This window comes from Pongo pygmaeus, chromosome 3, assembly GCF_028885625.2.
Source record: "Pongo pygmaeus isolate AG05252 chromosome 3, NHGRI_mPonPyg2-v2.0_pri, whole genome shotgun sequence".
Taxonomy (NCBI): domain Eukaryota; kingdom Metazoa; phylum Chordata; class Mammalia; order Primates; family Hominidae; genus Pongo; species Pongo pygmaeus.
This window is the reverse complement of record NC_072376.2, coordinates 2570906-2583598: the sequence shown is the minus strand read 5'-3', so window position 1 is coordinate 2583598 and position 12693 is coordinate 2570906. Positions and strand designations below refer to the sequence as shown.

General features: G+C 51.3%; 1 protein-coding gene across 8 annotated transcripts in view; it reads right to left on the bottom strand.

The window, feature by feature from the left end:
* Positions 1–11999, bottom strand: part of FAM193A (family with sequence similarity 193 member A) — a 195522-nt gene extending 183523 nt beyond the window's left edge. For 3 of the 8 annotated variants that reach the window (XR_010126197.1, XM_063664417.1, XM_063664419.1), the window contains exon 1: positions 10416–10938. Coding sequence is in view for 6 of the 8 variants with exons in the window: in XM_063664417.1 (XP_063520487.1) it covers positions 10416–10670 (255 nt within the window). In the remaining 2 variants the exon portion in view is untranslated. Of the gene's footprint in view, positions 1–10415; positions 10941–11884 lie in introns of those variants that run through there. The other 5 variants (XM_063664418.1, XM_054486583.2, XM_063664420.1 and 2 more) reach the window with 3 other exon arrangements.
* Between the last annotated feature and the right edge of the window lie 694 nt (positions 12000–12693).

Sequence of the window (12693 nt, the reverse complement as noted above, 5' to 3'; positions counted from 1 at the left end):
CCCAAAAAAAAAAAAATATATACACACACACACACACACTAAGGTCAGGAATTATAAACTACCTATCTGTCTGTCTGTCTGTCTGTCTAGTCTAAGGCTGGGTGCGGTGGCTCACGCCTATAATCCGAACACTGGGAAGCCAAGGTGGGAGGATCGCTGGAGCCCAAGAGACAGACACCGGCCTGGGCGACATAGTGAGACCCCATTTCCACAAAAAGAATTATTATTATTTTTTTTGAGACAGAGTCTCACTCTTGTTGCCCAGGGTGGAGTGCAGTAGTGCAATCTCGGCTCATAGCAACCTTCACCTCCCAGGTTCAAGCAAGTCTCTTGCCTCAACTCAACCTCCCGAGAAGCTGGAATTACAGGTGTGTGCCACCACAACCGGCTACTTTTTGTATTTTTAGTAGAGATGGGGTTTCACCACCTTGGCCAGGCTGGTCTCAAACTCCTGACCTCCAGTGATCCACCTGCCTCGGCCTCCCAAAGTGCTGGGATTACAGGCATGAGCCACCAAGCCCGGCCCACAAAAAGAGTTTTTTAAAAAACAGTTTAGGCCGGGGCTTACATCTGTAATCCTAGCACTTTGGGAGGCCAGACAGGTAGACTGCCTGAGCTCAGGAGTTTGAGACCAGCCTGGGTAACATGGTGAAACCCCATCTCTACTAAAAAATATTAATAATAATAGTGTAAACAAAAACCATTGAAAATCTCAAGTGCTAGCAAGGATGCAGAGCAACTAGAACTCTCAGACATTGCTGTGAGTAGGCAGAATGGTATTATCCACTCTGGATAATAGTTTGGCGGTTTCACATAATGTTACCATATGACCAGCTCCTACTCCTTGGTATTTACCTAGAAAATTGAAATTTACTTTCACACAAAAATCCTGTATAGACATGTTTATGGCAACTCTATTTATAATCACCAAAACCTGAAAACAACCCCAATGTCCACCAATGGAAAAATGGACAGACTGTGGTACATTTATACAACAGAATACTACACAGCAGTAAAAAAGAACAAGCTACTGATACATGCAACAACTTGGATGAATCTCAAAGTCATTATGCTGAGTGAAATAAACCTTCCTGAAAAGACTACACACTGTATGAGTCCATTTACAGGACTTTTCCAAAAAATAAAATCATACCAAGTAACACAGTAATGGCTGCCAAGACTTTAGGAGTTGGGGAGAGTGTAACTATAACATGAGGGAGTTTTTGTGAACAATTAAACTGTTCTGTATCCTGATTGTGGTAGTAGATATATGAATCTACAGTTGTTAAAATTCAAATGCAAAATGCACATTTTAAACATTCAATTTTGGCTGGGACATCAGCCTACACTGTAATCCCAAAACTTTGGGAGGCCAAGGTGGGAGGACTGCTTGAGCCCAGGAGTTTGAGATCAGCTTGGGAAACACAGTAGGACCCCATCTTTACAAAAAAAAAAATATATATATATATATATGTATTTTTTTTTTTTTTTTTTTTTTTTGAGACAGAGTCTTGCTCTGTCACCCAAGCTGGAGTGCAGTGGCACAATCTCGGCTCACTGCAACCTCCGCCTCCTGGGTTCAAGCAATTCTCCTGCCTCAGCCTCCCGAGTAGCTATGATTACAGGCGCCTGCCACCACACCCGGCTAATTTTTGTATTTTTAGTAGAGACACAATTTCACCATGTTGGTCAGGCTGGTCTCAAACTCCTGACCTCGTAATCCGCACGCCTCAGCCACCCAAAGTGCTGGGATTACAGGCGTGAGCCACCGCACCTGGCCTTAAATTTTTTTTTTTAAATTAGCCAGCCATGGTGGTGCACACCTGTAGTCCCAGCTACCTGGGAGGCTGAGGTGGGAGCACTGCTTGAGCAGGGCAGACTGAGGCTACAATGAGCCACTGTCATAACACTGCATTCCAGCCAAGGCAACAGAGTGACAGTCTGTTTCAAAAAATTTTTTTAGTTAGTATCAATTTTGCTATATGTTAATTTCTAAAAATTAGCATACAACAGTACCATTTAGGAAAACTACCTGGCAGTACCTACTAAAGTCAAATCGAAATATACCCAGCAGTTCTACCCCAGCCATATGAGCAACTGAGTGCTCACGTCCACCAACACACACGCACAGAAAAGAACAGACGTATCAGCTGACTCATATCAGCCACAAAACAATTCAAATGTCCGTTAGAATGGTGAGATAAATTGTGGAATATTAACACAACAGTAAGTTTACATGCCATGAAAAAAAAAATGATCCACTGCTAGGACAACAACACAAATCCATCTCAAATACAATGTTGAGCCAAAGAGCCCTGGCACAAAAATTCTTGTTCTATGAAATTCAAAGAGAGGGTCAGGCATGGTGGCTCACGCCTGAAATCCCAGCGCTTCGGGAGGCTGAGGCGGGCAGACCACCTGAGGTCAGGAGTTCGAGGCCAGCCTGGCCAACATGGTGAAACCCCATCTCTACTAAAAATACGAAAATTAGCCAGGCATGGCGGCGCATGCCTGTAATCCCAGCTACTCGGGAGGCTAAGGCAGGAGAATCACTTGAACCCAGGAGGCGGAGATTGCAGTGAGCCAAGATTATGCCACTGCACTCCAGCCTGGGTGACAGAGGGACACTCCGTCTCAAAAAAAAAAGAAAGAAATTCAAAGGCAAAATCCTTTTAAAGGATACAGATGAGATCAGTAGTAGAAACTAGAAACGACCATGAAGGGGACGAGGGAGCATATGAAAAATTGTTCTATCTATAGTCTTTTTTGTTTTTTTTTAAGATAAGGTCTCCCTGTCACCCAGGTTGAAGTGCTGTTGTGGTACAACCACAGCTCACTGTAACCCTCAGACTCCTGAGCTCAAGCAATTCTCTAGCCTGAGCCTCCTATGTAACTGGGATTACAGGTATACACCACATCAGGCTAATTCTTTTTTTCTTTCAGAGACAGAGTCTTGCTCTGTCACCCAGGCTGGAGTGCAGTGGCCCGATCTGGGCTCACTGCAACCTCCGCCTCCTGGGTTCAAGCAATTCTCCTGCCTCAGCCTCCCGAGTAGCTGGGATTACAAGTGCCCACCACCACAAAAAAAAATACAGCTTAATTTTTTTGTATTTTTAGTAGAGAATGGGGTTTCACCATGTTGGCCAGGCTGGGCTCAAACTCCTGACCTCATGATCCTTCCAGCTCGGCCTCCCAAAGTGCTGGGATTACAGGTGTGAGCCACAGCACCTGGCCAGGCTAATTAGAATTAAGTTTTTTGTTGAGACAGAGTCTCACTACATAGCCCAAGCTGGTCCTGAACTCCTGGCCTCAGGTGATTCTCCCACCTTGGCCTTCCAAACTGCTGGGATCATGGCTATGGGCCACTGTGCCAGCCTATATGCTTTATCTTGACATATTGATTACATAGGTGTACACATACAAAAAATACTGAATCACAGACATGCTCTCTGCAGGTGCACCCTTTCTAAAGCCTGTATGGTAATCATCTAAACTTTTAAAAGTTAAAATTGTTCATTTTAGTTAAGACACAGGAAGTTCTACATTTTTCTTCAACCTATTTCCTCAGGTCACTAACGCAAATATGAACTAAAGTTAATGATAACCTAATTTCACCGTGGTAGCAATTTCTACAATACAGGGAAGGCTTCTAAGTGCACCCTCATGTACCCCAAAGATCCATAATAATCATACCAGCATTGTTTATACAATGATCATACCATCAAAGCAGAGGATACACTGTATGGTGGCTAATTTTTTGGGTTTTTTTTTTTTTTTTTTTTGAGCCAATGTCTCATTCTTTTGTGCAGGCTGGAGTGCAATGGTGTGATCTCTGCTCACTGCAACCTCAGCACAGCCCCGCCCCGGATTCAGGCGATTCTCATGTCTCAGCCTCCTGAGTAGCTGAGATTACAGACGCTCGTCACCATGCCCGGCTAATTTTTGCTTTTTTTAGTAGAAATGGGGTTTCTCCATGTTGGCCAGGCTGGTCTCAAACTCCTGACATCAAGTGATCTGCCCACCTCAGCCTCCCAAAGTGCTGAGATTACAGGCGTAAGCCACCATGCCCGGTCCCTATGGTGGCTAGTTTTTATTTTAATTTTTTGTAGAGCAGTGGCGGGGAAAGTCTCTCCACGTCACCCAGGCTGATCTCAAACTCCTGGACTCAAGTGATCCTCCCACCCTGGCCTCCCTAAATGCTGGGATTATAGGTATGAGCCACCAAGCCTGTGGTGCCCTATCATTTAGAAACCTGAGGTAGTGGCCAAGTGCGGTGGCTCACACCTGTAATCCTAGTACTTTGAGAGGCCGAGGCGGGTGCATCACGAGGTCAGGAGATCGAGACCATCCTGGCTAACATGATGAAATCCCGTCTCTACTAAAAATACAAAAAATAAGCTGCGCATAGTGGTACACACTAGCAGCCCCAGTGACCTGGGAGGCTGAGGCAGGAGAATCACTTGAACCTGGGAGGCGGAGGCCGCAGTGAGCCAAGACTGCGCCACTGCACTCCAGCCTGGGTGACAGAGCGAGACTCCATTTAAAAAAAAAAAAAGAAAACGGAGGTAGTGCAAGGCTGATACCTTGCCCATGGAACAGAGCCTAACAAATTTGTGGTTCCCCAAGCTTTGCGTATAAGAGTTCTGTTTTGGGTCAAAGACCTATAAGCTAAGTTATGTTTTGCTACTTGCCCCACGGTCCTCCTCCTTTGTTGAAGCTACCTACATGCAGAAACACCCTCTTTGGCTCAGCAGCCACCTCGATGAAGGTGGTCCTGGGTATAACACATAGTGCTGTGTCCCACACACAGGACGGTGGGACTGTGACCACTCCTGAAAATCAAGACAGTCCTTCCACTCTGCCTTCTCTCTTATCCACCTTCTGGCTGGGTGACTACGGAGTGTAGAGGCTGCTTGCCGGGACTCAGAAAGCCTCCCTGGGAACCATAGGGCCAGAAACCACTCACTGTTTCTGGCTGATATTGTTTTGGGTGCCATTTTGCACCATACAAGGTACTCCAAAAAGCTCACCATCTGTGGGGAAACAATTCAGAGGCTTCAGAATTACATTAAGACTTTCTGTGATCTGGGTCAAGAATATTTTACCCCAATTACCATAAAGAGTTTCTTTAATGAACAATTATTAAAATACTTACAAAGAAACCTAAAAACTAAAGACAGCTTTAAAAGTTTAAAATATCGGCCAGGTGCAGTGGCTCACGCCTGTAATTCCAGCACTTTCGGAGGCCGAGGCAAGTAGATAGATCACTTGAGGTGAGGAGTTTGAGACCAGCTTGGCCAACATGGTCAAACCCTGTCTCTACTAAAAATACAAAAAATGGCCAGGCGCGGTTGCTCACGCCTGTAATCCCAGCACCTTGGGAGGCCAAGGCATGTGGATCACAAGGTCAGGAGTTCTAGACCAACATGGTGAAACCCTGTCTCTACTAAAAATACAAAAATTAGCCAAGTATGGTGGCACATGCCTGTAATCCCAGCTACTCAGGAGGCTGAGGCAGAAGAATTACTTGAACCCAGGAGGCAGAGGTTGCAGTGAGCTAAGATCACCCCACTGTACTCCAGCTGGGGCGACAGAGTGAGACTCTGTCTCGAAAAAAAAAAAAAAAAAAATTGCCAGGTGTGGTGGTGCACTCCTGTAGTCCCAGCTACTCGGGAGGCTGAGGCAGGAGAATCACCTGAACTCAGGAGGAATCACTTGAACTCAGGAGGCAGAAGTTGCAGTGAGCCGAGATGGCGCCACTGCACTCCAGCCTGGGCGACAGAGCAAGGCTCTGTCTCAAAAATAAAATACCATAAAAGATGGGGGCATATTTTAAAAGCTTAAAATACAGTAAAAGCAACTGTCAAGGTGCAGCACACAACTCAATAGTACACAACAGAGAGGCTGCAGTGGGTCACACCTGTAATCCCAGCACTTTGGGAGGCCAAGGTGGGTGGATCACAAGGTCAAGAGAGAGAAACCATCCTAGTCAACATGGTGAAACCCTGTCTCTACTAAAAATACAAAAATTAGCTGGGCGTGGTGGCACGCGCCTGTAGTCCCAGCTACTCAGGAGGCTGAGGCAGGACAATTGCTTGAACCCAGGAGGTGGAGGTTGCAGTGAGTCGAGATCACGCCACTGCTCTCCAGCCTGGTGACAGAGCAAGACTCCGTCTCAAAAAAAAAAAGTACACAATGAACTAATTCTGTGAACTATAACCCATATTTTATTAATGAGATTACATGGAATAGAAAAGATCAGAAAAGTATTAAAATATTTTGTTGGTTTTTTGTTATTTTTTGAGACAGAGTTTCACTCTTGTTGCCCAGGCTGGAGTGCAATGGCACAATCTCGGCTCATGACAATCTCCACCTCCCAGGTTCAAACTATTCTCCTGCTTCAGCCTCCGGAGTAGCTGGGATTACAGGCATGCGCCACCACGCCCAGTTAATTTTGTATTTTTAGTAGAGATAGGGTTTCTCCATGTTTGTCAGGCTGGTCTCAAACTCCCGACCTCAGCTGATCCTCCTGCCTCGGCTTCCCAAAGTGCTAGGATTATAGGTGTGAGCCACTGTGCCTGTCCTTTTCTTTTTTTGAGACGGATTTTGAGACAGTCTTGCACTGTCGCCTGGGCTAGAGTGCAGTGATGTGATCTGGGCTCACTGCAACCTCCGTCTCCCAGGTTCAAGTGATTCTCCTGCCTCAGCGTCCGGAGTAGCTGGGATTACAGGCATCCACCACTATTCCCGGCTAATCTTTGTATTTTTAGTAGAGATGGTGTTTCATCACATTGGCCAGGCTGGTCTGGAACTCCTAACCTCAGGTGATCCACCCACCTCAGCTTCCCAAAGTGCTGGGATTACAGGTGTGAGCCACTGCAGCCGGCCTGTTTTTTCATTTTTGTTCGTTTGTTTGTTTTTTTGAGACGGAGTCTCACTCTGTCAACCAGGCTGGAGTGCAGGGGCGCCATCTCGGCTCACTGCAAGCTCAGCCTCCTGGGTTCATGCCATTCTCCCGCCTCAGCCTCCCTAGTAGCTGGGACTACAAGGCGCCCGCCACCACGCCTGGCTAATTTTTTGTTTGTTTTGAGACGGAGTCTCACTCTGTCACCCAGGCTGGAGTGCAGTGGCGCGATCTTGGCTCACTGCAAGCTCCGCCTCCCGGGTTCACACTATTCTCCTGCCTCAGCCTCCGGAGTAGCTGGGACTACAGGCGCCCGCCACCACGCCCGGCTACTTTTTTGTATTTTTAGTAGAGATGGGTTTCACCGTGTTAGCCAGGATGGTCTCAATCTCCTGACCTCGTGATCCGCCTACCTCGGCCTCCCAAAGTGCTGGGATTACAGGCATGAGCCACCACACCCGGCCATTTTTTTGTATTTTTAGCAGAGAGGAGGTCTCACTGTGTCAACCAGGATGAGTTTTTTTTGTTTTTTTGTTTTTTTTTGAGACAGAGTTTCACTCTTGTTGCCCAGACGGTAGTGCAATGGTTAGATCTCAGCTCACTGCAACCTCCGTCTTCCAGGTTCAAGCAATTCTCCTGCCTCAGTCTCCCGAGTAGCTGGGATTACAAGTGCACACCACCACGCCTGGCTAATTTTTGTATTTTTAGTAGAGATGGGGTTTCACCATCTCTGGGGTTTCATCATCTGTCGGCCAGGCTGGTTTCGAACTCCTGACCTCAGGTGATCCACCCACCTCGGCCTCCCAAAGTGCTGGAATTACAGGCATGAGCCACGGTGCCCGGCCCTAAAATATTTTGTGAGACTTTTGTTTGTGTTTATGTGTATGTTTCCTAGATCTTAACAGATTTTATTTCTTGGAGTGGGTCATAACAGTGGGTCATGGTCAAAAATCTTGATAGGCCAGGTGCAGTGGCTCACGCCTGTAATCCCAGCACTTTGGGAGGCAGAGATGGGAGGATCGCTTGAGGTCAAGAGTTCAAGACAAGCCTGGGTAACATAGTGAGACCCTGTCTCTATATTAAAAGAAAAAATTAGCCAGGCATGGTGGCACATACCTAGAGTCCTAGCTACATGGAAGGATTGCTTAGCCCAGAAATTGGAGGTTACAGTGAGCTATGACCAGGCAACTGTACTCTAGCCTGTGCAACAAAGAGAGACCGTGTCTCTTTTAAAACAACAAAATCCTGATGCATACTAGTTTAACAGAATATCACAGTCCTGTCAAAAATAATACTCAGGTGGGCACAGTGGCAAGGGTCTGTGCCCTTAGTCATTAGTAAAACTAAGATGAGAGGGCTCACTTAAGCCCACAAGCTCAAGGCCAGCCTAGGCAACATAGCAAGACCCTATCTTAATAATAATAGGCATAGTTATCTGATTTTGAATAACATGACAAAAATAATAAAGGTAGGGCTGGGCACGGTGGCCCACGCCTATAATTCCAGGACTTTGAGAGGCCAAAGCAGGTGGATCAGGAGGTCAGGACTTCAAGACCAGCCTGCCCAACATAGTGAATCCCTGTCTTTACTAAAAATACAAAAAAAATTAGCCAGGCATGGTGGCAGGCACCTGTAGTCCCAGCTACTTGGGAGGCTTAGGCAGGAGAATCACTTGAACCCGGGAGACAGAGGTTACAGTGTGCCAAGATCGCACCACTGCACTCCAGCCTGGGCGACAGAGTGAGACTCTGTCTCAAAAAAAAAAAATAATAATAATAATAAAGTTATATTTTACCTAAGTATTGCAAAGCAAATGTAAATTATTAAAACTTGAGATGGTATGAAAGGCTAAAACTAAGAATTTTATTGTGCCACCAACTGGTTTTTATTGAATCAATAGAAATGAATATATTTCATATCCAGCTACAGCAAAAATTATCAATATTTTGTGTAAGGATATGCACAGGCAAACCCCCCACCCTCCCCTACCCGACAGCAGCAAACACTGCCCTTAAAAACCCCAATGATCCAAACGCTCAAGACTCATCCTTGATCCCAAGAACTGCGGCCTGTTTTGATCTCCAGGATACTGGATGAGGGCAATCTCGGGAGACTGAAGTCCAGGACTACGGCCCAAGACCCTAATGTAACAATATAATAATAATAAAAACGGCCGGGCGCGGTGGCTTACACCTGTAATCCCAGCACTTTGGGACGCCAAGGTGGGCGGATCACCTGAGGTCAGGAGTTCGAGACCAGCCTGGCCAACATGGTGAAACCCTGTCTCTACAAAAGTTAGCCGGGCATGGTGGCGCATGCCTGTAGTCCCAGCTACTCGGGAGGCTGAGGCAGGAGAATCGCTTGAACCCGGGAGGCGGAGGTTACAGTGAGCCAAGATCGCGCCATTATTGCACTCCAGCCTGGGCGACAGAGCGAGACTCCGTCTCAAAATAAAAAAAAAAAAAATTTAAAAAAAAAGAACAATTTGTGTCATGATTTAGCACAAAAATACTCCCAACGCTTCTTTCGTTTTTTAATTGCAGTATCTTTAAAACTACATAATTTGAGTTCAAATAACGTTATAAGAAAGCAATTTAAAAAAAAATCTATTCTCTTTAAGGAAACAATGGGATAACTGGAAATGACTGCGCCAATTGCATACCCACTTATAAATAGTGTACCCTCTGAAATGCTGTGACCAACGGTTGAATAAAAGTGGCAGGAATCCATAATTGGTAGGTGCAATGTGTGCTAGCTGTCTTCATAAACAAAACTGAAAAAAATCACCTTTCAAATTCCTTAATTTCGAACCCTAAATACATACCTGAGTAACCAAACCACTAAATACCCCTGAAAACTTAACAAAGCGGGGGAGGAGGGGCCAGGGCTGCCAGCTCCAGGTGGCTGTCAGGTAGATTTCAAATAACCACATAGGAAGACCAAAGGAAAACTTCCGGGAGGCCTTTCTCAATTATCACGCGCAGGGAATAACGAAGGTGGACAGAGAGAAACATTTCAAAGCCCTGGGAGCGAAAGGGCAGCTTTGCTCACCCCTGGAATCGCAGTCGCTCTGGAACCGCCGCAGCGGGCGAGACGCCACGACAGAAGCCCGGGCCTCGCGGGCATGACCCGCCGGGTCCAGCGGAAGGCGAAGCGCCGTGCGCGGAGGTGCACCCCGGGGACGTCCCCGCCCGTTGAGGGGCTGCTCCAACCTGCGGACCAGCCCGTCGCCATGAGCGGCGGCCCCGGTGTCGCCCTCCCGCCGCCTCTGCTCAGGTTCTCCTCTCAAGAGGCTGACAGAGGCCGCGTCACGCCGAGCACAGCCCACCTGCCGCCCTGTCCCGGGACCCCGGCAAGCGCAGCGCCGCAGGACCCGTTATGCGCCCGCCCGCAGCATCCCGCTCCCAGGCCCGGGGCGCTCGGGCCGACAGCGGGAGGCCGAGCTCCGCCAAGGCGCGAGAGGACGGCGACCGCGTACCGCCATCGACCCCTGCCCGCTGCCGCCGCTTACCTCGAAGTAGCCTCCGGGGGCGGCGCCGCCCGCGCTCGCGCCCGCGCCGAGAGGCCCGTTGGCCGCCGCCGCGCCGCCCACCAGGCCTGCCGCGCTGCCCGGGGCCGCCAGGCCCGCGGCCTGGGAGCCGCGCAGCGCCGCCGCCGGGCCGGCCTTGCCGCTGCTCGCGCCGCCGTTACCCCCGCCCGAGCCGCCGCCGCCGCCCCGCTTGTTCTTCCGGCGCTTGGCCCCGCGCTTGGCGTCGGCTGGGCTCATGGCGGGCGGGGAGAGGGGCGCAGAGCGGGCGCGGGGGCCGCGGGCGGCGGCGGAGGGCGGGGAAGGCGGGGAGGCTGAGGCGGCGGCGGCGGCGGGCGCTCCGGCCAGCCGGGGGGCGCTGCGCGGGGTCGCGTCCGGGTCGGGGAGGGCTGGGGCGGGCGGGAGCTGCGGGGCAGGCCGCTGGGCGGGAGGAACCGCGAGTCCACAGTCCCGGCGCCGCGGCTGACCAGAGTTAGAGTCCAATATGGCGGACACAAGGGGAAAGGGATCCCAGTTTACGTCGGGGGAGGGGGAAGGAGCAGCGGGGAGGGGGAGGGGTGTGGGCCCCCACCCCCACCCCCACCCCGCCTTACTCCGCCCCCCGGCGCCGCTTTTCCCTTTGCTTGCCCTCCACCTCCTGCCGTTAACGTGCCTCGGCGCGCAGGACACGCCGGGAATTGAAGTCCGTGCTACCCGTGCCGCCGCTGGGGGCGCCCGGGGGGTGGACCACGATTCCCGTCAGGCCTTGCGAGGCCGAGGGCCCGGGCGCTGGGAGGAGCTGGGGCCGGGGAGCTGGATGCGGCGGTGATGTCACCGCCGCGCTCGTCGCCGCAGGTCCCGCCCACGCCGCGCGGCCTTCTGGGCGTTGTGGTCGGGGGTAGGGCTAGGCCGGGAGGAGGCCGTGCCGCCGCCCGCGAGGCGAACTACAGGGCTGGCGGCGGGGAGTTCCGCCTCTCTGACCGGTGCTGGCTGCCCGCCCGCGCCCCTGTCCGCCCCGCCCGCGCCCCTGTCCGCCCCGCCCGCGCCCCTGTCCGCAGCCCAGGTGCCGCAGACCGGCGCGGCTCCCGGGATGCACCAGGGGCGGCGTGGCGCGGCCCTGGCCTCGCCAGGAACGCCCGGTGACCTTGGGCTAGTCTAGTTCTGGTCCAGATGACTCAGTGAGGACCACAGAATCTCTGCCTCGTGGGCTGGGCGGGGGTTCGGGCGGCGCTGGAAAGCCGGGAGCGGTGCGGTGGGGTCCGCCTGGGTGCGGAGGCAGCGGTGGAGCCTGGACCGGGCCCAGGGCTGGGACATGCCGGTCGGTTCCCCGAGAACCCCTCGCCTAAAGGGTGCTCTTCCCGAGCCCGCCCTTTCCCTGCTATCCCGTTAAGCCCTCTCCAGAGGTCCCGGTGCCTTGCTAACCCACGGGGCCCTAGGACTATCCGGCCGTGTCCCACACCCTCGCACTCACGCACCTCAGGGACGACTAGCCGGGTCAGACCCTCGCAGACGTCCAGGTCAGAAATAAGGGCTTGCGTCTGGATCCTCCTCCCTCCGCGGCCTTGCAGACATCTGCGAGCCCCAGGCACAGCTCTGCCGTGAGACCCGGGCCACGGGGGTACCCTGCCGGCGGCCCCGCCCCCTGGAGGGCCCCGCTTACCACAGACACAGAGGCACAAAGGACATGATTTCCCCTTTTTGGTTCCACGGGTGGTGTCAGGCCGAGAGGCGGCGGGCTTGGCATTGGGATGTACGGCCTGCCAGGCTCCCCTTGCAGCGTTTACCGAGTCCTACTGTTCGTCCTGGGTCCCTGCAACCCGCCCCAGCTGCAGCCACAGCCTCCTGATCCTCTGACCCATTCTTCATGACACAAGCAGAAATCTCATGTGATCAGAAAAAAGCTACCCTTAAAGCCATTCAGATACCATCTTAGCCGAAAAAAGGCCCCCCGCCCCATCAGGGTCTTGGATGATCCTGCCACTGAACATGGAGTTTGAGAGAGCCGGGTAGGAATGCGCTTCTGGCCTCTTTTTCAGTGTCATAGGCTGTCCCTGCCCCTTGCCTCAACCCCTGTCCTTTCCTTTGTCATAGCACATTGCACAGGATTGGGATTCATGATGTCACCAGTAACCCCAAAGACAAAAGGTTTTATTGGGCAGGAGAGAACCTGGGAATGCCTGCCTCACACACCTCTGACACCCAAGCTACTGCAAAGCAAGAGGCTGAGCACCCAGCACTCTACTATTTGCTGAATCAATGAATGACAATAATGACCATTAGGCCT